At 38.0% G+C, this 24735-nt stretch overlaps 1 protein-coding gene across 7 annotated transcripts in view; it reads right to left on the bottom strand.

Annotated features, from left to right (window-relative positions):
* Positions 1 to 24735, bottom strand: part of Ten-a (Tenascin accessory) — a 273620-nt gene that overhangs the window by 20011 nt on the left and 228874 nt on the right. For 3 of the 7 annotated variants that reach the window (XM_053744519.2, XM_053744520.2, XM_053744518.2), the window contains 10 exons: positions 22366 to 22425; positions 12194 to 12450; positions 4241 to 4360; positions 3411 to 4091; positions 3134 to 3328; positions 2849 to 3058; positions 2435 to 2620; positions 2212 to 2358; positions 1707 to 1914; positions 147 to 173 (listed from right to left, as the gene is read on the bottom strand). In XM_053744519.2, the coding sequence (XP_053600494.1) occupies positions 147 to 173; positions 1707 to 1914; positions 2212 to 2358; positions 2435 to 2620; positions 2849 to 3058; positions 3134 to 3328; positions 3411 to 4091; positions 4241 to 4360; positions 12194 to 12450; positions 22366 to 22425 (2091 nt within the window). The remainder of the gene's footprint in view (positions 1 to 146; positions 174 to 1706; positions 1915 to 2211; positions 2359 to 2434; positions 2621 to 2848; positions 3059 to 3133; positions 3329 to 3410; positions 4092 to 4240; positions 4361 to 12193; positions 12451 to 22365; positions 22426 to 24735) is intronic. The other 4 variants (XM_053744516.2, XM_053744523.2, XM_053744521.2 and 1 more) reach the window with 3 other exon arrangements.

The raw sequence follows: 24735 nt of genomic DNA, 5'->3' as shown, positions 1-24735 counted from the left end.
AAAAGCGTCAGTGGCTCCGCTCGCGTGCCGGGTGGGGACACGCGATTGGGGCCTACATCACACATATATGCAGGAATCGCAACAAAAGGGAAGAGGTTAACAGATACTGAACACTGAGGGGCGAGGGCGGGCTGACTGACACTTACCATGGTGTAAAGGAATTCCAGAACTCGCTAGGAGTGGCGGACACACGGCGGCACAGGGACACAGAAAGACAGGACAGATTACTACACAGATACCTACATCCCTCAGTGCAACCACACCCCGGCTTGGCAACCACCCGGTCGATTGCACTCGTCTACACTGGTTACTTTGCGTTTTAACACTTGACTTGTAATTTTGTTAAGTTCGAATTGAAAAGAAGTCGAAGCCCGTTTGCATTAGAACAACACCACCACTATCAATTTGCCTATTAATGTAAAACATGATCTATAAATAATATTCCTTCTCTATCCAACATATTTTTTATTTAAAAAGATTTTGAAACGTTTACTTTTGAACTTGTTCATAACTACATTGCAACAGTAATTATTTGCAAAGACAAAAGTCTACTAAAACCTAGCCTACGTTTAATTTAGGGGCTGGTAGAACAAACGTTACAAATGCCAGAACGCAATATAACCACTCTAGACTCCTGAACTTAAATAAAATAGTGAAGCGGCTCGTGTTTTAATGCAAACAAACTTTTGAGGCGCTTTTGCATATTAAGCGAGGTGGGTTGACTACTTTGTTACTCAGTTTTGCTTTGTCTTATACATCAAATTAAAATAGAACTTTTCATTATTGCGCATATTTTTACGGAGTTCACTATCACGCTACTTTTTAAAATCATATAGATTCCACTCAGATCATGAAAGACTTGAACAAAACCAATAAGTATACATATTTAGTGAGTCGTTTTAAGAAATCTATTTTTCCTTCGAGAATTGGAGTTGTCTCTCATGATTCAAGTGCGTTTCGATGAACCTTATTCAATAGCATTAATTTCGATCGAGGAAAGACAAACAAAACTGTTCGAAAGCTTTTGAGCGTTCAATTGATTGTATAATTCCATTTAACTATCGACCATAAGACGCTTTTTTTGGTTTATTTAGACAAACAGGTAGGGTTGACACACACAAGGGATAACATTAGACAATACACAACACATCGGATCTGGTGTGAAAACAAAAACGAATAAATATGAAAAACAAAATATGAAATGAAAATTATGGTTGATTTTATCATAACCATGCTAGGATCGCAAATAAAAAACAATATTTATACGCGAGAAAACACAGGAAAATCAAAACACTTCCACCAGATGATAAAATAAATCGTAAGTCATAAAAGTATTGTTACCAATTAAATGAAAATAACCACACCAAATCCTCGGAGAGGTTTAGGAAGATGAGCGGGAGTAATGGTAAAGGTGCTACGCCTAATTACTTTATGTCGTTATGAATTTTGTATCTTCTTCTCACGGATTTACATTACAGTACGGCGATGATTCACGAATCTAAAATCATTGTAAAGTGCAAATATTAAATTTATGAATTGTGCAAAACCGATTAAACAGTCCTAAACCAACTTATGATAAAGCATATCGTTGTTTTAAAACCGAATATTATATTCACAACATAATTAATTAGCAACGATATGGTTTAAACATATGAAGTGATTTGGTGTTCGATAATTTTGATCGTACAAATTCTAGGAGCACTAACCTTTCAGAATATTCGTCCATGTGAGCGTAGCTTTGCACGGAGTTTTCCTCAATGAGGAATTTGACGCGTTGGTAGAAAGAGGCTGTGACGGAAGGCGGCTGCTTGCGCAGGAGCACCTCCACCGGGTCGTTAGAGGAGAGGCACATAATGTGTTCCGCACACTCGGGCCGTGTGCAGCACTCAGAGTCCGAGCAGTCCGTCATGCCATCTTCAAAATTGTAGTTTTAATTTCAGATAATATGTGTGTCAATGTTCTTTGAACGATTATTTAAAAACCAGTTTTTGTAGTCTTAATAATTAGTATTCAAAGTTTGTATAGTAAATGAAAATCCTAAACACGATTCTTTTCTCATATACAGTTTCATCGCTGTCACATATTTATTTTATAAACAAATTATTGTGTTTAATCTAAACTGTGCTTAAATAATTAAAACATAAAAAGATAGTTTGAATAACATTTGAAATATGTGTTATGGCCAACAGATATACGATTTAATAATCTCACCGTCATCATTGTCCTCATTATCGCTGCAAGACAGTTCAAGTGCAATAGAGCAATCAGTGCCAGCCCAGCCATCGGCGCAGGAGCACCGATAGACACCATCCTCCAGAAGACATTGTCCATGACGGGAGCAGCCGTTGGGGCAACCAGCTATACAAAGATTAGATGATAAGTACTTAATGTAGGGTAGAAAACTGGTTTTAAAGAAAATAATAATAATACTAACGAAGCGTGCAATGCCTGCCGTTCCAGCCTTGTGTGCAAACGCAGGTGCCGTTTTTGCATTGGCCGTGGTCGTGACAGCGAGGGTCACAGGGTCGTTGGTCACACATCGAGCCCGTCCATCCTTCATCGCAACGACACACGCCTTCCGCGCACACTCCGTGAGGGCCGCAGTCCAACGAGCAAACAACTAGAAAAAAAAAACAATTTAATTTTTCCTCTTTACCCAAAGATGTAAGTTAATTTATTTTACTATTTTTTCACTTGTTTTCATACAATATTTTTAGATATTAGGTAGTAAGAAAGTATACTTCTTTTTTAAACATAGAAATAAACAGGATTTTGTTTTCCTTTACTTATTATTTTCCATTCTCCTGTTTAGATATAGGTACTTTACTATTTTATACTGCTTGTTTACCTTGAGAACAATCGTCGCCTGTATAAAGTGGGTCACAGACACATCTCCCTGCGTCAAGATCGTAAACACCTCGCTGGGAGCAAGCTGGGAGACAACGCTGGACTCTGGCGTCACGATCAGTGCACGCCGCGCCACGCCACCCCGCGCGACACACGCACCGCCCACGGACGCACGACCCATGACCCCCACACGTTGGATCCAAGCAGTCCTCTGAAAAACATAACAATTAATCACAGAACTTTCCTCCACCCCTCCATTATTTTTGTAAACTACACTAATATCCACCTTCGTCGCATTTAAGACCCTTCCATCCAGCTTTACAATGACAATGCCCGGCAACACACTGCCCTCGGCCGGAGCAATCAGCAGGCTCACAATCATGTGCTGGAACATCGCACTCAGCTCCTTTCCAACCCTCGGAACAATGACAAATACCTCCTGCATATGCACCATGACCAGAACAAAGCACAGGACAAACACCTAAAACAACAAACATTTTGTTAGTACGTTTTGAAAGTTTGTAAGTAGATTTTTTTATAATTAAAAAGTAAAAATAACTTACTCTTGGAACAATCGTGACCCTCATAACCATCCATGCAATCGCATTTTCCCAAATAGCATGAGCCGTGACCAGAACAATCATCAGGACATGAATTCGTGACACCCTCGGCTTCAGAGACGATCATCTCTACGCTATGCGGCTGGAGTTCGTCATTGTATATCGAAATAAACCATCTGCCGGTGTCAAGATACTGTAATATAGTAACATTCACGCGCATATCAGTGGATCTTCTGCTTATCGTGTGGTTCCATCTTTGAAACGGGCTAATCGTGCTCAATAATGCATCCCAGTCATTAAAGCTACGTGGATGAATGTCATGCTTGTGCGGACTCCGCCTTCTTCGCAGTCTGTGATCTACTCTGCCTCCTCGGATAAACTCTACGAAATCATATTGTGTAACGCTAGGAGCCACATTTCTTCTACCATAAACCGCAAAATTGGCACCCCATGGCACGGTAAAATTAAGGCTAACGTAGGCGGGTTGCTTGTTCCGGAATTCCGAACTCCAGAATTGATAGGCAGGTATAGTGGCGTGGTGTAGTTCGTCGAATTCTCTTACTTCTAGCGCTGGAGACCAAGGCGGTGGCGCCGCTTGCTGTGCTTGTTGTGGTATAATAGCTGATTCTAAAGCGGCTTCTGCTGTTGTTGACCATCCACCCAACGAAGATGTTGATATTGATTCTAAAAAATTAATAATTAAAACTAAGTAAATAATTTTAAAACGAAGTGTCCATGTGCATATACTATTAAGTAGTGGAGTGGATTAATTAATATGAATAATAAAATCGATTAAACTACTTAATTTTGTATATAGATGTAATCAATATTACCATCTGAAGGCGAAGATGTTGATAATGCATCCCTAATTCCTTGTGCGTGTGTTACTGCTTTCACGTCCTGTACTAAGATGCAATTTGAATTGTCTATATTACTTTTAATTGACGATAATGCTGAAACAAAGAAAAAAAAACTTTACTGACACATTCATATTATCCATACAAGTAATACTAATTACTTTATTGGATTAGTTAAATTGAGTTTTAAGCTTTAAATCTCTCATTCAATCGGAATTTCCAATTAAGTTTGCGTCTTATCGGAGACCTACATCAATAATGTCCAGTAGCCGAAGGTAATTATATTAAAGTTCACACGGATGTCTACAGGCGACATATACTTGTATTACGAAACGCGACACAATAGAAGACGTCGGTCGTTCAAGAGGCACCCGGGCTTCGCGGGGTAGTAACGTGACGTTCCGTTGAGTTTTAATTAAGCGAAGCGCGGTCGAGACGCGTTGTCGAGGTGGTGTGACGGAGCGATTAGTTCCGCTGCCGCCGACTATGCCGCTGAGCACGTAGGTGGCTCAGCGACACCCAGCCGTTTCTTGCTCGAACACCGTTGTCTCCTAATTATGCGACAGTTGCCATCGATCGAATCGATCATGGAATGCCGTGCTACGCAACCTAATTGGATAATTCTTCACGGTGTACTAAGGAGAGCACGGGCTTCGATAGCACGAGTTTTGTCCCTGCTTGATACGATTTAATTTTTTACGCCCAAAACAATTAAAGCGGTAAATTGTGAACGACCAATATACATGCCATGCCATGCTAAATTTAAGACTGAACAAAACAGGAGGAACTTTTCGTTTCCCCAAAATCTTCAATGCAAAATAGGTAGATAAATAAAAAGTTGTGAGGGGCAAACGAATATTTCAATGTAAAGAGAATTTATTGGAACATTTATTAGTTTTGTAAGAAGCTTGCGAGCGCATAGCTTTGTGCAACGTTGGGGATGGGATTTATTCGTGACGGCGGCGCGTGTGCGCAGGATATACGCTTAATGACTCGAGTTCAGTGCGTTAAAGGCAATTTGTCAATCTTTACACATTTAATTGGCATATGGAGAGCGCTGATTTAGAAGTTCCCTAATTTCCGCCTCCTACTAATTAGTCGACAGAGATATGGGAGCGATAACTGCTTGGAAACAATAATTTTGCTGAAGGGTTAGACATTTTATTTTATTGCTGAAACAAACATCGTGAGCCTGCAGCCTTGTTTCGAATTTAATAGGCGCAGTTACGACTTGCGATTTCAGAAAAAGATATTAAGTTACTCAATACGAAGCAAATTGTTTTTATTTTTGGTAGAGAGATATAAAGTGAGGCGCCCGCAGTGTTTTCCATAATTCGTGCGGCTGACCCCAGGCGGTGTCGCTGCAATTAAGTTATCGTCTCGTCCCCTGACACTCCAGGATCCATCGCCAAGATTTACTTTTAGATAAGAATCGCGATGCGCACATTGACGCCATGTGACCATTTGTGCTAACGATTGGACAATTTACATTACTGCTCTTCCTAAGCCGAGGGTGGATAGTCGAATGTTAAATTTTATCGGTTTGACAATCGGATAAATAAGTTATTTATATGCAACACCAAAGAGTGCAACAGCATTGATACTACAAATCTTATTGTCGCATTAATTTTAAGCGATTTAAATTTATTTTTGAAATTTATTGTACTTATAACTAATCTTGATATGGTTTTGCTTCTGATAAAGTTTATACATAATAATATAGTACAGTCACATAAAAAAAATCGTAAGTGCTAGTTAAATTGTCAATCAAGTGAATAAATTAATATGTGTCGAGCAAGATTCACAAACAATGTGATTGTTTTTAGATAAAATTCTTGGAATGATGCTATTTCCGTCTATATGGATGAAATATGGCAATGTGGTAAGTCGACATCCCGATGATCCCTCGTAAAATCTATAAATTTGCGCCATACGTCGTGCGGATAGGAAATGGGGTGCTTTGACGACTTGGCCGCGATGCATGGGACGATTGTCTGCAGATGGACGATGTTTGCTATCTCCACTATTTTTCGAGTTAATACAATTTATTGTAATACGATTCAGCATAGATTGCATCGTGCGATGGGGGAGCGAAACTCGTTTGATGGAGTCCCGGGGGATTGCGACGCGCCGTCGCTCTAGCTCGGTATTAGTCACGTGATAAATCTTCCGTTCCTCGTGTGTCTCCTATCTTCTTCTATCATTTAACACATCTTGTAAGTCTGTCCTTGTCTAACGTTCATATGATCTACATTCGCGGGAGGGTCGAGGTTCTTGTTTGTCCCGTTCCCAGCGCATAAGATGCGCGGACAAGTACAAATGTAACTGCCAACATGGTGATTGCATTTTTCATACCCAACTTAATTTAAAAAATGATCAAATAACATCGGGTAATTTGTTATTTTATAGACTAGCGTTGATTGAAAAGAAAATAAGAGTGCTTTCGAATAAATATTTTTGTACATTTGAGCATTTAATTGGAACTAGGATTCAAAACAAACAAGATACTCGTATAAGTGATAAATGAAATGCATTGGTGTTGGTGGTGAGTAAACAGAACCTGCAGGGGATTTATCGCGTTAGATAAATAGTTTTAAAAAGTGTTTATTCGTATTTGATGTTATTCTAAATTTGAATGCCATAGGTAAAGGAATTAACAATATTAAACAACAAAAAACTAGTCTAATAGATAAACATTTGGGCGATAATCGAAATTAAAATTTAGCCATAAAATTACTCCATTAATCAATAAAAAATAACTATATATCAAGTTGATATAGCTTTTATAAAAGAACGTAAACATGAACCAAAAAGTGGCAGGTCACCTAATAATGCGGCTTTCATATTTATTGCTACAAATGCTGCATCACGAGGGTCTGAGAGCGTTAATGCTCTTTACTGAGCAGGCTTTAATAAAACATTTGGGGTCCTCACAATTTCAATTACATTAAAAAGTTGACGTGCTATATTTGCCCTCATCTATCCAGTACCACGGATGTAATGAAGGGTGCAACAGATGGTCCACATTTTTTCATTACAATAGTAAAAACTACCGGCGTGCACCAGGAGATTTATGTCGGATTAAAATACAAAACGACTTTTTATTCGGTATATCCGAAACGCCAGAAGGCGTGCCCGACAAATATTACATTGTGTTTTAAAACCCAATACTTGTCGGACATAACCAATGATTTATACGTTATAAACTTAATTAGATTTTTAATAAAGTAAAAATAATTTGAAGATTTTTCAACGGGCTTGCCTAACAGATCGGGCTATCACGATTTTCTCAAAGTGGCCATAACTAACTATCATTAACAAATTGATTGATTCTGGAATATCTTACGGAAATCTAAATGTGGTCATTTAGAGTCGTCCATTTCATTGAGAGTGTATTTCGTTTTGAAGTGGTCGCCGCCCTCGGCATCAACATGAGACATGCGTCTCTTATCTACTGTCCCAGTAATTTAACTCGAATCTAAATGAAGTGAGATCCGATGCGATAACCCGCATCGACTTGAAACACCTCACAGATTCAGTTCATTACATTACTTTTAAGAGGCGTTGAAATGTGAGAAATCTGTTTTTTACAGCCCACTTTCTAATAGCTGTGCGTAATTATTGTATTTTTTCGTTACAAAAAGCATATGTTTTCAAATGTCCGCTTTGCTTCTTCTGTATTTTTCTATAGTACTTATATAAAACTTGGACTGAAAATCATCAAAAGATGAGTCTTTCCTATTATCGCATATCATGATTTTTGATTATTGTAGCAATTGACAAAAAAAAATACAATGTAGTGCTTTCTGTCACATACTGGGCCCATAACCTCCACATTCTGACAGTGACTTGCCGAAATTGAGCAAGTTGTTAGGCGCGCACAACACATAGCGTGCTAGCAACACATTATTTAGTGTTTGTTGAAACTGTTTAATAGGGCCGTGGGTAAATTAACTGGTTGGTTTAAACTGTAGCTAGAGAATATGCTGTTATCTATAACTATTTTAATACTGCAATTATCAAAATTTTATTTAGAGGAAGTGAAATTTATAAAATTTAATAATATCTACAAATATTATTTTGTTCAGTAATTGTTATAGTTTGATATTATAAGATCATCAAAATCTATAATAGGTCTGCATCGTTTTAGCACCAGTGACCACATATGACCATTTCGATTAACAAGTAAAGAAACAAAAAAACACAATAAATAAAAACGGGTCGTACATAAAACAATGATAAGAGAGAGAGAGAGAGCAGAGCAGATAAAGGAATTCTCGACTTCCATTTTGTTTTCCGTTCGCGTTTATAGTGCGAGAGGGCCGAATGTGCAGTAAAATGTAGGCCAGGTATCGCTCGGCAGTGGCCCGTGTCAACTTTGATGCTATTTTTGTGATATGTGTCTGCGGTCTGCAGTTTTATCACCACTCACATGCTTACGGCTGATTGCAACCACTCTAAAATAACTAGCTGAGTGACTCATCCATGGAGGCTATTAATATATATCGTTTTATTTGCATTTTGAAAACTGTCATTAATGTTTTTCTTTTACCACTAAGTCAAACAAATGCAAAGATTTCCGATGAAGAGATTAATACATAGGCATAAAATATAATTTGAGGATAATGCGGCAGAAAATGACTAGCAGTTTAGGTTTAAAGCAAGGCGGATTTTGCATTTGCGATTTATGAAGCATTAGGCATGTATAAATTATGATCGGTCGATGGGCGAGGCCGGGATTTCCTGATATCCACAGTGAAATAATACGGGTTGTAGAAGTGTTAGATAATTTATAACGGAGCTAGGGACTGCGCACCCCGGCCCGAGGCACGCTGCGCACGTTGAGTTTCGTTAGACGCATCATTTATATTTTCTTGATGTTTGTTTAGATTTTTTATGAGGCTCTCTGTGGATGCCGGTTGTGAGATTCAAACAAAGAATGATGAAAGACTAATGGTTGATGTCTGTTTCGGTTGCAACATCCATGTTTAATCAAGTCATTTGCATGCACGAAGTGGATATTCAAATTTATCACCTAGTAATTGAGTTTCGATGTGATGATGGAAATGTTTTTCAATTATGACCTTAGCGTAAAACGATAAACGAATAAAACTTTTTATGGCTACATATTTTACGAAAATGGCATTCCGTGGTCCATCAGTTGTCTCGTTTTTAATGGATATTGGCATTCTTTGTCGTACCTGTTACAATAATAAGTTATATTTATATAAGATTTATTAAATTTTTGGAACGACTTCAAGTTTTCTTTGTACATTTTATCAGAAACTACTTAGTCCTAATAATGTAAACGTTAAAAAGTTAACGCTTTATTCGAACACTCGAGTCTGGAGTTATTTTTAGATGATTTGTAATTCAGATATTTTTATACAACTTTATTTACATTTAATTTTGTTGTTCCATTTTGTGACTTGTTAGCGAGTATTATAATGTATATAGTGTAGAATACCGCACGAATTCTTGAAATGAAAAAGGAAAAGTAATTGCAGCAAATTAATTTAGAATTTTCAAACCTGCATCTCTAAAGACTAAAGCGAAATAGTTGGAGTTTAGTTTATTAAAAAGTAAAGAATTTTATTGATCTCCACAATAGAGCTACTGTTTCCAGCTGAATGGTAGCCTGCGGCGGCAATCTCGTGCTGCGCGAATCGGCTAACCATTCCGCTTCCAATCATACACTACAAGACAGTCTGCCCCTTAATTGGAGGGAATCCGTTGCCCGAGGCACTGGAGCAAAATAACGACAATTCCAGAAGAATTTCAAATTAATTACGTCGGCAATTTTGTTGTTTTTATGTGCCTACGTATTAAACTAAGAATACCTATTCGAAAATATGAATACACCATTCGGATGAATCACAGATATCACTAGAATATAATTTAGAAAATGCAGCAAACGTATTAAAGATTATAGTGACCTTTGTAAAAAGATCCGATTTATTTTTCAGAACCCTAAAAGTTCTAAAATATTCTGGATGCATTGTTGCTGTACCGCACCAGTCTTTCGAATTTAGAGCCTCCAACTTCACGGCGGTATAGAATTGAAAGCTGGTATATTTTATAACTCCTAAAAAGGAAATCACATCCCTTTCTCGAATGCCCTCTGTTAGTGTAATTTCTATACACTCTTTAGTTTGTGATTTTGTTGAGAGGGGCGACTTAGATAGCACTCTGCGATTTTTCATCGACTAGTGATCAACTAGGGAGCGCTGTGAAATCACTGGCGTAATTATAGAACGAACAACAGATAAATAATTACTTTGATTGGTTTAGTATTTCATTTTGCTCCAGTCATAGTTAGTAACAAATGATTACAAATAGACAAAATGGTCAAATGTTAATACAAATATTATTTCAATTAATATCAGGTTTTTATTTTACTGGACATAATGTTTTGATTGTTACTTAAGATAAAGTGGGAGCATGCAGTAAAATATTATAAACAACAGAACACAACGTGCAAGAGAAAACAGTTTTATTAAATTTCGCTGACAGTCAAGATGGATCCTCTCTATTCCAGTAATGATTGTAGTAGTGCTAGATGTTTGTCGCAATGCAGTCACAAATAACGACAGAACAAAACCGAAACACATTTCAGGTAATAAGAGGTAGTAGAAGCCTAATTAACTCCTATTGACTAAAGATGGTATAAGATTTTGTTAAGGTACTATTGGACATTCCAGTATTGGGACCAAACGTATTGCAGCAAGGCTGCCTTTTAATTTGCTAAATGTCATCACGTACTTATATGAAAATTGTGCGATAAGCGAATTTGTGTTGTATTATTAGTTACCAGAAAGTAGATAAAATGATAGTTGTATTGTCTTTTTATACTAAGCAGACTAATACACTCCATTGATTGTGAAGAATATGAAACACCTACGATGCATTTTGCATTGCCACTTTGATGTTGTGTTTTTCATTTTTATTCCATTTGCTTATTTTGCACTCTCCTTATTCTACAGCGCGGAGCCACGTAACGAAGACTCACTAGTGCTAATGGATTGAGAGAGAATAATGTTATGAATATTTTAATCGGCATTCCGAGCGAGTTAATAAAAATACTGTCTTAACGAGTCCCCTCGCTCCCTGCTGCGATTATGTGGACAAAGATATATCGACCCTGTATTCTTTTCGATATTAAATCGATACAATAGCAATAGCCACTTTTGTCTTTGTCACGGTTTCTTTTTAATAACTTTCTTTTTAAAAACCGTTTTCAAAAGAAGTTTGAAAGAGCTCACTGAATATCAGAGTAAAAATGTTCAATATTTCTACATAGAAACCACTATAAAATGTTCATTTTCCAAGGTGAAATCTTTTTGGGGAACATTTTCATCAAATCATGTTTCACGTGATATTTGATCTCTTCAGAGAATGATATCCTTTGAGGTCAATATTAAAAGTCCTTTATTTGAATAATCCTTTATTTGAATTATGGAAACAAACAAAACAAAAACAACCAAGCATTAGTCATGTTCATACGAACTACAATTAGCTACACAAAATTACAGTTAGTTACGGCAAATTACGTGAGAATGCGTGAGAGCAAATCAAACAGAATACTCAGAAATTGATTGTTTTGGTTTGTGTTATTTTACGATTATACATTTTCCGCACAGGCGTTACAGATTTATGTAATAGAACACGATATATTATTTACATTATACCATGAGATTACTTTACAGGATGTTGTAACAATTTTATTAGCTTTAACACAATAGATTATATTGGATCTCTTTATAAAATGGTAAGTAGATATGTAATCAGACGTAATAATGACGATAATATTAGTTTAAGTTATTCTACTCCTTAATAGGTAGGTCAATATGTACTTATAAGATGCTGCGAATTTAGTATCTAATAAAATCAAATAATAAAAGATCAATTGCATAAACAATAGACACTTACCTATAAAGTATGCTAGCATCGCCGCTAAGATAACACAGAGGCATATCATAGCTATGGCGAGGCACTTCCACGTGCAGCGGTGTTGGCACCGCTTGTCTATGTGGAACCTTGAGGGGGAGTAGACTGGCACTGGACTAGGCTGGCTGGCGCGTAGTGGGAACGCCACTGGCATGACTAGCGGCTGGTTGGCCAGCTGGCAGTGCGCGCTGCCCAGCGTGCCGCCCCCCATGCCGCTCGACATCGCTGCGCTGCCCAATCTGTGGAAAAAAAACATGAAATTGATGATATTGGTAGAATGCAGGACATTATTTTGAGAATAGCAGGCTATGCTTGCTGTTTGACTGGAAGAGCTACATTCCATAGAGAGTACACGGGTGAAACCCCCTCTTGAAGAGTGCCGTACGACATATCTTAGATCCCAAGTTGAGATCCTCAGATCGCGGCAGATCCCATAATGTCAGTCAGTTCTTCAGACTTCAGACGTCGCTAGATCTAAGCAATTTTAATCAATGAATATAGAAATCTGTGTGAAGTGGACATAGTAAGAAATGAAATTATACATTGATGGATATGTCATGAAGGCCCTGGTCATGAAGTGATGGTGGTTTTAGTAAGATGATAAAGTATATTTATATAGTCTGCCTGTTTGTTAATATGTTAGCAATGCGTTATGTAAATCTAGTTGTGTCACTCTATAGAATAATATATCGGATAACACGCTATAAGATCTAAAAGGAATTTCAGTTGTATGTATAAAACTTTATTGCCGCGGAGCAATCGAAACGTTCAAACTTTTTGATGGAGGTAAATAAATGTTGTTTGTTCGTGCCACGAGTGCGGCGAACAAAAGTTCTTAATTAGCACGGACAAATGTTATGTTATATTTACGTAGTTCTTTTAAACCCTATATCCGATTTGATTTTGAAAGTTTCAACGTAGAAGTTCCTTTACCTTATATTATATTACCTTTAGCTTATATTGTTATTTCATGGCTCCATAACACTCTTAGAAATCATATAGAATATCTTCTATTTTTGTAAAATAAAATACCTACATGAACATATTTCAAAATCACGCTATAATTATAAACCTGCTGTATCGACGTAACGTAAATGCCAACTGTTAGCGAGGCGAATCTGAGCCGCGCCATATGGTCACCTTTGTTGTGGTCCCTGTAGACAATCACAACCTATCATTACGGGGAATCCGACAAAAAAAACGATGATCGAGGCATTTAAACACGTCCGCCCCGAGGGACCATTAATCAATTATCCCAACTTCTCCGTCACGACTAAATTTAAAGGCCAAGATTCAAACATATGGTGCTGGCCATCAAGACGCTCGCCAACTGACGCCGTAATGACCTCAAAGAATACGCAAAAAAGAAGAAATAATTGGTCCAAGTTTAGCGAGAACGAAGCGTGACTTGTAAAGGGTTTGTTTCGAGAGGATCTCGGCTGTAATTTTCTTTTGAATAGCGGCCGAGGAACGATCGCTCGGAGGAAGGACGAATTCATTAAAACGTGTACAGAAATCACAATGCGGGGCCACGCAGGCTATAAATGGCTTTTAAAGAGTCCGCTGCCGACCGGCCTCTGTTTAGGTATATTATTTTCACCGAGTGAACATCTAATAAAAAAAAAAAAAACAAGACACGAACCATGTTCAATAATGTGGAATCAAATAATATTGCCTCGTAAAATTTATGGGGCTGTAAAGTTCGATGTCCTGAAAAAAATATGAACAACGATGTAAGGTATAGCCTGTCAGCGGGCAATTAGTATCTGACCTAAATACGAATGGGATATTACATCTGTTCAGTATCAATAATAACTAAATATAAATGAACGTATTTTTATGAATTGCGTTAAAAAATAAAAGGTTGTCAATTAATTTGAACTCTACAAAAAGATAACGGAGTTCTAAGATGGTTACGAATCCTACGAATAAAAATTTTCCTAACACTGTGATAATGGTAAGTAAGGCAAGTATAACTTTTATAATTTGGTTCAAATATACTTGGAGCACACAAATTGAAGTCTCGTAACTTGTTATTGACGATTATTATGTACCCGAGAGTAACTGTATTTTAAGATTGATTTTTTAAATCCATCATCATTAGCTACAATTTTACTGTTTGTAATGTTGCTGGGCGCCATTACTGGTCAAAGCAGATTATTTCCGCGGGTTACCGAAATGCCCTCATGTGTTTTTGTTATAGGAAATGTTGTGGTGTAGTAATGAAATGTGGCGTAATACCACAGTTCTTATGAATGATTCTAAAACGGAACAAGCGGTCCACTTTGCGAGTTAGCATTTTTGTTTAAAGCTCTGCAACAAAAGAAGAAAATTAAGAAAATTAAGGAAACCGACGACAGTATTATTATAGGACAATGCTGGTATATATTTCAAGCGAAGCTGACGGACAGCCATGTGGTGAGTTTTGACAGCCGCTAGTGAGCGAGCTCTTAATGAAGCGGTAAATAATGAGCTGAGGTGTTGCACCGCGAGACCCGTGTCTAATTAACGCGGTGAGGCCTACAAACTTCACAGAAACTGAAATACTCGCGTGACACGTTCCTTTTACGGTTATTACATGAATCCGCACGTGTAAACGAGGAATAAATCATAAGAAATTTAGAGGAGGCTCGTTAGTCGGTCGTGGCCGTCGCACAGTTTTTATCTGCGCCATCGCACGTGCAGCGGTCACTCCTAGCCGAGTCGGGCTTGGCCGACCTCTAACTCGGAAACCAGATGAAACAAAAACGAAAAAAACACAGGCACGGGCCGTGAGAACGCGTCTCCTCGCGGCCGACCATTTATCTTGCACGGTCGTGCGGGAATGGCTGGACAGCGATGTGCTTTTATTGCATAGCGCCCCTAAATATAGGCCTGCCGAGGTGAGCTACAATGCTTTTAGTCCTAAAATGATTGGCCCAATAAACTGGTTCGACGGAATGAAGCACAGGTAGTCCCAAGGGAACGTATTTGAGCTTGCAGGTAATTTATACAGGACAGGATTTTAGTGGATTGGAATGGCAGGATGTTTTTTTGAATAAATCATTTTACATTTTGGATATCTCGTGAATTATTTGCATTTTTATCTTTTGTTTTTTGTTTGAAAATGTATTATCTTAGTTGTTTGAGCTCTACCTTTTCTTATCCACTCTCGATCTTTGGACATTGATGGTATAGGTAAGCTTCTAATATTTTTTGTGAGAAAGTCAAGGTAAGGCTGATAGTTACGATACAATCAAGTGATCGGACTTACAATATAAATACACTAGCCATCAATCAGCACGACAGAAGTTCTAACTTTGTTTAACTGTTTCAAAATGTACACATATAAACATTTTTATTGAAAAATATGCGCTATTTATCAAAGTGCGTAGGGACCTGTACTTCCCAGCGTGATACATGAGTAGAGTAGTGATATATTCACACATGAATCGCAGGGAACAGGTGGAATGTGCCGGTTGTACAGTTACTAGAACTGGTACCCGTTCACAATGTAGACAGGACGAACTAGACTCACCACGTTATTATTAGTCCTTCTAGTTTCACTTTTGTTATCAATAAAAAGATTGATGAACAATCAATTTATACGTATGATTTTATTTTCTACAGAGTTCGTATTGAACAATAATGTTTATGCTCGGTATATAAACCCGTCATTAATAGTGATCATATATTTACTTCGTGTAAGCGAAATTTTATTTATATCTTCCATTCCAACAACGATGAGCAAAGTTGATAATAGGGTGGTGTTCAAAGATAATGAAATGAACCATTATTGCATGGAACTTAATTCATTTCACTTGTATCAGTTTTCCTTTTGTGGGTGATTCTATAACCGCCCCTACACTCGATGGGAGGGTCGAGACGCGGGCGATCTTATCGGCTTCATTTATTACTAAAAACATTTTGTAATAATCCAGTGTGTTTATTTTCAGGTATCTCTTCACTAATTGCCTTATGAACTGAATGGAACAATGAGTTAAACACAAAGCGGCCGCCTCGAAGCTCGGCAGAGCTTTCAATGTTGATTGTTTCGCATGAATCATATTGAACACGAATCAAGAATATAAGCTTTCAAGACACACAATGGTGATTGAACTTTTGTAAAATTTAATAGAGGTCTGCATTCAAGCTTCGATTGGTAAAGTGAAACAATGGAGTGAACATTTAACAAAAACGTAAAAGCAGTTTTGTTGGACCAATCGATCGGAACTGGAAGCCCGGCGTTGAAGACGCGGACCCTCGCCAGCCCCTCCTGCAAGTCATGGGTGTAAATTCAAGAAAGGCCCCCAATTTAAAACGAAATGTGTAACAATAGCTTGCCCCGCTATGCCAATTTCCTCCCTCGCGAACGCTTCAGTACAAAGGAAAGGAATAAAATTATCACTTAAAGTACACCTTTTATTTAAAACGAAGTTAAAACGAGGAGAGATTACCGAAATAAGATCACGAGCGTTGTTGGTTAAGTATAACAAAACGTATATAAATAAGTGGCGTTTAGTTCGGATTCGTGGAAGTCTGCCACGCCCGGCATCTGTCCGGTGGAATAATAGGTCGACAGCGATCGCGCCCACCGGATTAATTAAAAAACATTCGTCAAATTGGACTCAGAATGGGCATCTTTCTCCGCTCGATAATATATAGCTTTATTAATTACACGTCGAGGCAATAAAACTTGTAATCTATGCCATTCGATTAAGCTTACCACAATTTAGATCTGTGAATTCCATAAATATAAATGGTAGAACGCTATTAATTTCAGCGAAAGCCGAGCTTTAGCTCTCATTAGTACGGAGGTAATCTGCGGCAATAAATCGGAATTTTGTGCAGTCTATATGAGCAGTGCGTGTATGGCACTTTACTATGCAATGATACACTCTCGGAGTTTCATTGAACTCGCCACTCGTATTAATAACTCATAGCGTGTTTGTTTTGGTCGTGGCGAGTGCGGGCGAGTCTGCACGGTTAGGTAATGCTGAAGTTGATTCATGAATGGGAGAGGTTCGTGCTTGGCAAGTACGAGCCACTTCCACTGGTGTATATTTAGCGAATATCATTTTCCTAGAAATATATCACGACGCGACGGAAGTTCTAACATTTGCATGTTACAGGCGTAACGTATTCCGATGGCGCTTACGTAAAAATGTTTACAGTGAGAATAGAAGTGTTAATAGAAACGAATGTTTTTACTTATGACAACCTCGGTGGTGCAGTGGTAAAGTGCTTGCCTCCTAACCGAGAGGTCCCAGGTTCAATTCCGGGTCGGGTCATGATGGAAAATGATCTTTTTCTGATTGGCCCGGGTCCTGGATGATAATCTATATATGTATTTGTTATAAAATATAGTATCGTTGAGTTAGTATCCCATTACACAAGTCTCGAACATACTTTGGGGCTAGCTCGATCTGTGCGATTTGTCCTAATATATTTATTTATTATTTATTTAATATATTTATTACTATTCATAAGTATGTAAATCCCATTTGAAATGTGTGCTCTATAAACGCACGCAACGGACGCATAAAAGCTTTTTAGGAAGCTTTACTTTACTTCAGGAAGTTTTGTAGCTTTAATTAATGTAAATTAATTAATAAAAAATTGCAAAAGTATTGTATCGCCTTAATAGATATTTAGGCTGAAAATATAAAGTTATTTTCTGCTTTAAAACAAAATAAATAACCTATAATGTGAAGTTCGCGATGCAAGTAGCCAAGTCGACCAATTATATGGTAAGTAGATAAAATCTTGTGCAGTGGAAGCTTACCGCGACTGGCCAAGCGCCGTAGGCTGTCTGGGCCGGTTATCATTGGAAATGAATGGAACAGATAGCGAATAAGCGGCCAATTACTGACCGACCGCTAGTCTGCGGGACCCTTACGTAAATAATCGTGCTCACGCGCACAAACCTGATAGTAATAAACAATTTTCCATTAGAGGCTCAGGGAAGCGGGCGCGGCGGATTTCCAATTTCCATACCTAACGGAGAACCAGTATGCGATAGCCTTTTATTACACAGTATGTCGTTTGAAAATATTATTATGCTAATGCCGAAGAAATGTAAATTAAGTACAGCCATAAACACTGAGAACCATGAGCGAAACGGCGCGACTAAAGCAATTCTGGTTGCGATTTGAAGTGCGAAAGAGATTGCATATAAAATTCTAACCTCTTTCCAATTTCAGTAAACGTCTTCGTATTAGAAACCGTTCAGCTGGGAATAAGGACATGTTCGAATGGAGAGTTGAATGTAAAACGTGATAGTAAATTGTGAGATAACTATCAGCATGGCCAGTTTTGGTGGGAGGCGGAACGTAGGACCCAACTCGAACGCTTGCATTGTTCAGTGAAACGGAAAAATGGTTTCGCAGGAGGCGTCCCTCTGCGGGCGCTCGTATTTCACCCAGAGTTCAATATTATTTCGACAGTCGCCGCTACAAAGCGGCGGAAGGCCCGTGCCGCCGCGGGCGCCTCACAATATTGTCCTCCCGCGTGCTGCCTCGGAGCCTCGGGTTACACTGTAAATATTTTTCGGCGGTTGCTTGATTGAAAAATTTTATCGCATTCTACCCCCGCCTCCTTAGATAATGGATTGTGTTCGCTTTTAGGCCCACATTGACATGGGTTCTGTCTACGGAGCCCCTCGCTGGCCTATGTATACGAACACCAGAAGCGGGTCGTAATAGCTAGCTATTACCACTAATCAAACCAAAAGTACATATATATATATAAGTATAAACCGCAAACGTAATATCGCTGTATACAAAGTTTCCCATGAAACCCGCTCGAATTGTTACCGAATACAGCAGCAAAGCAATACAAAAGTGAGCGAGCGACTACAGAATGAGATGCTTACGAGAACACTAACTCATCTTCCTTTTCATAAGCAACTTTCGAAATACGTACACTCACGGACCGGATCCGAGCATCACTGGGAAACTTTTGATGTATTATAGCATCATTCTGTGCCGAGCGCGGCGTCTGCTCGTTCATAAACACCCATTTCTACCATTTCTTTTTTAACTGATGAAATAAAGACGAAAGTAGAAACAAATGGTTTTACTGCAATTTTTATTACCGGATAATGGTTTGAGATAGGTTCGTATCGTAACCCAACACGGCGGGGACAATATCTCTCTAATTATGTTTGTTTTGGGCGGCTGTGAGGCGTGCGGATCGTCGCTCGATGCCATTATTTATACAGTCGAAGCTTGTCGAAGATACAAATGAGGATCCATTACTGGATTTCCTCGATCTGGCCCTAATGAAAGACAAATAACTTGAGTTCAAAGCGATCGATAAGGGAGTTTGCGTTAATTTGATAAACGCGATAGCTGAACGACGGAATCAGTCTTTGACTTTTCAAAACATGGGCGACAAATATCCAAATGTAATTTCAAAAATTCACGGGAAATACGTTAAAAATTTATTGTCTCATGACAATTCTGGGGTTAAAATTAAAGCGGCATTATAATAAAAACGCAGTAAAACAACCACAAGTAGCAGACGGGCTATAAATATTAAAGCGGTTGACAAAATGGCGTGCAGTCGGTATGTCGGTAACGGCGTATCCAGGGGTGTGACTGATCGCTGCTAAGTACATAGCTCCAGGGACGCCTGGTCTCGGAAACTGAACTCAAAGGCGACCAGGCAACGCCCTGGGAAATGAAAATGCCAGAACTCACTCTCGCAGAAACCACCGCGACGAGGGGCGCGAGAGATTCATTCGTTGCACTACATTACCCATATTTCTACCCCAGTTTTGAATTAAATCCGATTGACATTTTCACTCATCTGCATTTTTTGGCTATAACCGATTCTATGAGCCTTGAAATTTATTAAAAGACAATTCCATGTGTAATAACTCATTGGTCGATTAAGTACGGTCGGTTTCGATTTCGGTGTTACGTCGTGTAGTTTTGAACAGTCTATTTAGTTAGTACATTAAAATGTCGCAGATCCGCTTTAATGGATATCCATACATAACATTTTGCATGCGGTTAACGCCGTGGTGGCAAGTTTCCAAGTTATTTGGAGATCAAAATTCTTGATCCAATCGGTAAAATAAAATATAAATTTTGTGCAAGAATAATTTATATAATTATTTAAAATATACAAATGTAAATTGAAATAAATATTCAGATATATAAATTTTCAGATAAGAACTTAATAATAAACCTTCATTAAAAATCTTCGTAAAAGTAAAAATTGGCTTTAATAATCTATGCGAGGCGCGTGCTTCAGATATGGTCTCTACTGGTACAATTCGAGTAAGCTATTTTCACAGCTATTGGTCAGCAACAGCACATTGAATTGCAAACTGCCTCTGAATTATTTACACAGCTAATGCCTGCTATTTAATGATCAACGCATCATTTGGCCTTTGAGGTTATCTGAAAAACAAAAACTAGTTATTAAGGCAACTAATCTAATGTTTATGCGATATCCTCACATTTTTTATGGAAATATATATTCAATTTCAATACGAAAAACACGCTTCATATTATAAATACCTTTTACACTTTTGTTGAAACTTAAACATGTTAGCATTAACTTACTTCTTCTCTATATTCAGAGTACTTAAAAATAAGTAGCTGGATTGTTTTCTATTTAAAAAATGTACTTTATATACATTAAGATATGCATGGCATTTATAAAGTTTTTGTAAGAGTAGATTTTCACTGTCTTATAACATAGGATACGTTACGAAGTTTAGCTTTCTAAGGTACTTTGCAGTAGGGCGAGGGTAAACGATTCAGCAAATTAACAATATTTCACAAAATAAATTTGTATTGGTTGTGGGGAAAAATGTGAAATTGTTTCAGGTTCGTTATTTATCGAGGTGTCGATGTCGGAACAAACACTACCGACCGATGCCGGAAAAAACAAAACTTTTTACGTCGTGTTTGTTTGTGGGTTTATTTTTGAATATACTATCTTACTACATTTCCCTTCGCCACCTTTCTTCGTGAATAATTTCAGTTTTCAACTTCAATTCTTACTATTTTGGCAAAACTGTTTTATTTTCATCAGCTGATCATCATTATAAACCGTGAGTACCAGTAAGTTATAATATTAGTTCATTTATACATACAGCATATAATTCATAGACCTATCCACCGATTAACTGATGTTCGTGTAAGTATGTCCAAAAAGTAAATAATTACGTACTTTACGTAATATAAAACTTGATATTTCATCTCCTTCATTAAACAGAATAAAAGTGATCGAAAGTGATTACAGGTGAATTTAGAAAGTTTACCGAATTTGGCTTTGGCATTATTAGATATTGGAGTTCATAAGGCAGCGACTAATAAAATATTAAACTCATTAAATACTCACCAAAGTATTATTTTATTACGTCTTTAAACTAAAAGAAAAACGATTTGCCGTCGTAATATTCTATTTAACTTTATAGTCATTTTATTGCTGGTAAAAAAGAGTAAGTTATGATTATTTTTAAGAGTTCCGTGGTGAATAATGATATACATATTAATGGTTGACAACTTCTGCTGTTCTTGCTGCCAGTTTAGAAAAAATAAGTTTTAATTATTTCGGAAGACATTGCTTAAATATAAAATAGATATATGAGAATAAAATGTAAATTTATATCGAAGTATTTATTAGGATCAGTAAGATGGAAATAAGTAATTGACAGGCATGCAATTTCGATTAAACGTAGCCGCTTAGTGGTAATTACAATATTTGGGATGTCAAACGCTTGAGCGCACGAGTCGATGGCTAACGGTTCACTTGTGCATTACTTATATGGGTATGATAAGTAGGTAATTACTAAGCATCTCGCGGTATTTTGGTTTGTTCGAGACAAGAGAATTCACATTAACTCGTTTCTTAGAGATCTTCATTCTGTTTCACCCACGCAAACAAGATGCATCGTATTTTGGTCGTATGTCAAAGTCACTAGAGTTACGATTATTTTATAACTGATGTACTTGTAAAAGTGTATCAGAGTCCCATGGGTCGTAATAATGTTGGTCTACGCCCCGGGCGTTAACCCTATCGAATCAAAATAAATTAATGTGTCTCGAGAGTTGTGTATGTTAGTGGTCTCTAATTACGTTTATGGTTTGGCTAGAGTTATGGTAATGTTCGGCAGCAGTAGATACCGCGGCTCCAGCGCTGTTACTGATACTTACGACTCAGAATTTAGGGTCTGTAGGGCGAGCCATTCGTTGGTCACGCCCGGTGACGTGTACCTTGGACAAGACCAAAACTATTATTAGAAAGGTTTCGCCGTGAGTTTTTTTCGGTACTTGTCTTTTGTAAAAAGGGTCTTTTATAATATGCTATATACACACCTGCCCAATTAACATTAAGTACTCACGTAAGCCTTCGTTGGGTTACGATTATGAGTTAAACCCAAATATGAGGTTCGTAAACATAATTTATACGAAAAAGACATTCCTTTACCGACGTTGTATGTCTTCCTTTAACTACACATTGCGGTAAAATGCATGAATTTCCGGACACAAACAAAGGAACTCGGCACGCAAAGCCTGCAGTACCGCGAAACCCTAAAGGGTTAAAAGAAAAGGCGTTTCGTGGTAAAAAGTGAGTTAGGGCGTAGCTTTGTTTGTGTAAGGCGCGAGTTAAGTGTTTAGATAAGTGCAGCTGAGAGCGGCGTTCACGTTTGTTATATGTTGGGGAGCAGGCAGACAAATGGAGCCACCCTGTGTGGTCCACTGTTTGGTCCGCTCTACTCTTACCAAATATGTGCACTTGAATCAGAAATTCGACTAATACAGGAGTTGGAACGAATGTCTTGTGCATTACTCGCCACTCGTAACGAACACCAGACTCTGTCGAGTGGCTGCATCATGTGGTCACAATGATACAATGCTGGCTGTTAGGATGCGGTTATAATATTAGAAAGCAATGAAGGTTGAAAGCATTTCGATGATATATGTAGAAAGTTTTGTTATTTAACGTCATTCAACTTTTTTACGTTTTAGTTTATACTATCTCGCTATAGAATATGCGAGACGGCCCCCTGCTCATGTTGAACTGTGTGGAATGAGACAGCCTGTCCTTCTGAATTATAAAATATTCAAATAAGGAGAGGAATAAATCCACACGAGGAAACGTTGACATTACATATTACTGCGGGAATGCCAGCCGCCTATTCATTACAGTTATTTATAGGAGGCAGTGTCAAAGCGAGCCTTGTATTTATTCGGACGGCACGGTTTGTTTATTTTTAAACGAGTTAGGCTGAAATACCCCATTCCGATAAGCGTCCGGTGAACCAGTGCTGATGTGCCACCGAAATAGTTTGTGCCGGCGCTGATCCCTGATACCGTGTCACTGTCACCGATCCAATATGCCGTGGGTTTCGAGATGACGGAATATTATTTTCTATTCTTAGAACGACATCATCCAGCCAAGTGTTCAATGAACTCTACATATACTTTAAACTCTACTTTGAACGAATATTTGAAAAGGAAATAGGCACCATTACGTCAGTTTCCGAAATATAATAAAATAGATAATGAGAAATATCATCAATGTTTCAAAATTATTATTTCTATTCATTGCAACTCCGAGAGTCGACACGAAAGTTAACTTGGAGGCGGCATTCCACCGGAAAACAATTTCCAATGCCGCCACCAGCCAGTAGGCATAGACGAACTTAATCAATATTGAAAGGAGACAATGGACATCTCTTATTCAAAACGGAAACTATTACAGCGTCGCTATTGTATTCAGAGCCTCACCTCAACGAGTATATTATTCAAAAGAAAAGTGGTTGTTTACAAACGTCAGGCGAGATAAGTATTAGGGATCGGGCGAGGCGACAGGAGATTATCTGTGGTGTGACGGTGGCTGAGAACATATAGCTATCGATCGATGCCAACGTGAAAGATTTATGTCCAACTTCGTGACAGAAGAATTGTTGTGGACGAACCTGGATTATCCTTTGTCCCAAATACAGCGTCATACATTATTGATTTAGTCTGTTGACCAACGTATACCCGAAACAGAATGGACAGTCGGATAATGCCACAGCCCCGTTATTTCAATCACTTGTTTCGTTTAAAGGTATACATAGATGATTGATTGGTTCCCGTTATAGGCAGTTCGATATAGGATTGACGTTTTGTTTGAAGCTTTCAGACTTTCGGTAGAGAGTCGGGAGCTTTTACTGGAATAAAACAATAGCGTTATTTAACTGTAGCTGTAGCAGTGATAAACGTATATTTTGGTTTTAGCATCAACAGATAACAAGGTACGCTAAGCGAAAGCCATATTAGGAAATATCTCAATGCTAAACATATACATATATAATAGACGAAGTCAATTTTATATGTTTTAGTAATCATTTCTATTAGAACTGAATTGAAAAATCAATTAAACATTCGATACTGGCTCGACATGGAAGAGCACTCAACCGCCACTGCTTCTGATGGTACTGAGTAATTGACTATTATTGATTCGTTTGATCGAACCAATTACGTGTGATAGGAGCACAAGATTTCGCTTAATGAAATGATTGTGTCGACATTATA

This window comes from Plodia interpunctella, chromosome 4 (assembly GCF_027563975.2).
Source record: "Plodia interpunctella isolate USDA-ARS_2022_Savannah chromosome 4, ilPloInte3.2, whole genome shotgun sequence".
In the NCBI taxonomy this organism is placed as follows: Eukaryota; Metazoa; Arthropoda; class Insecta; order Lepidoptera; family Pyralidae; genus Plodia; species Plodia interpunctella.
This window is presented reverse-complemented; position numbering and strand designations above follow the sequence as displayed.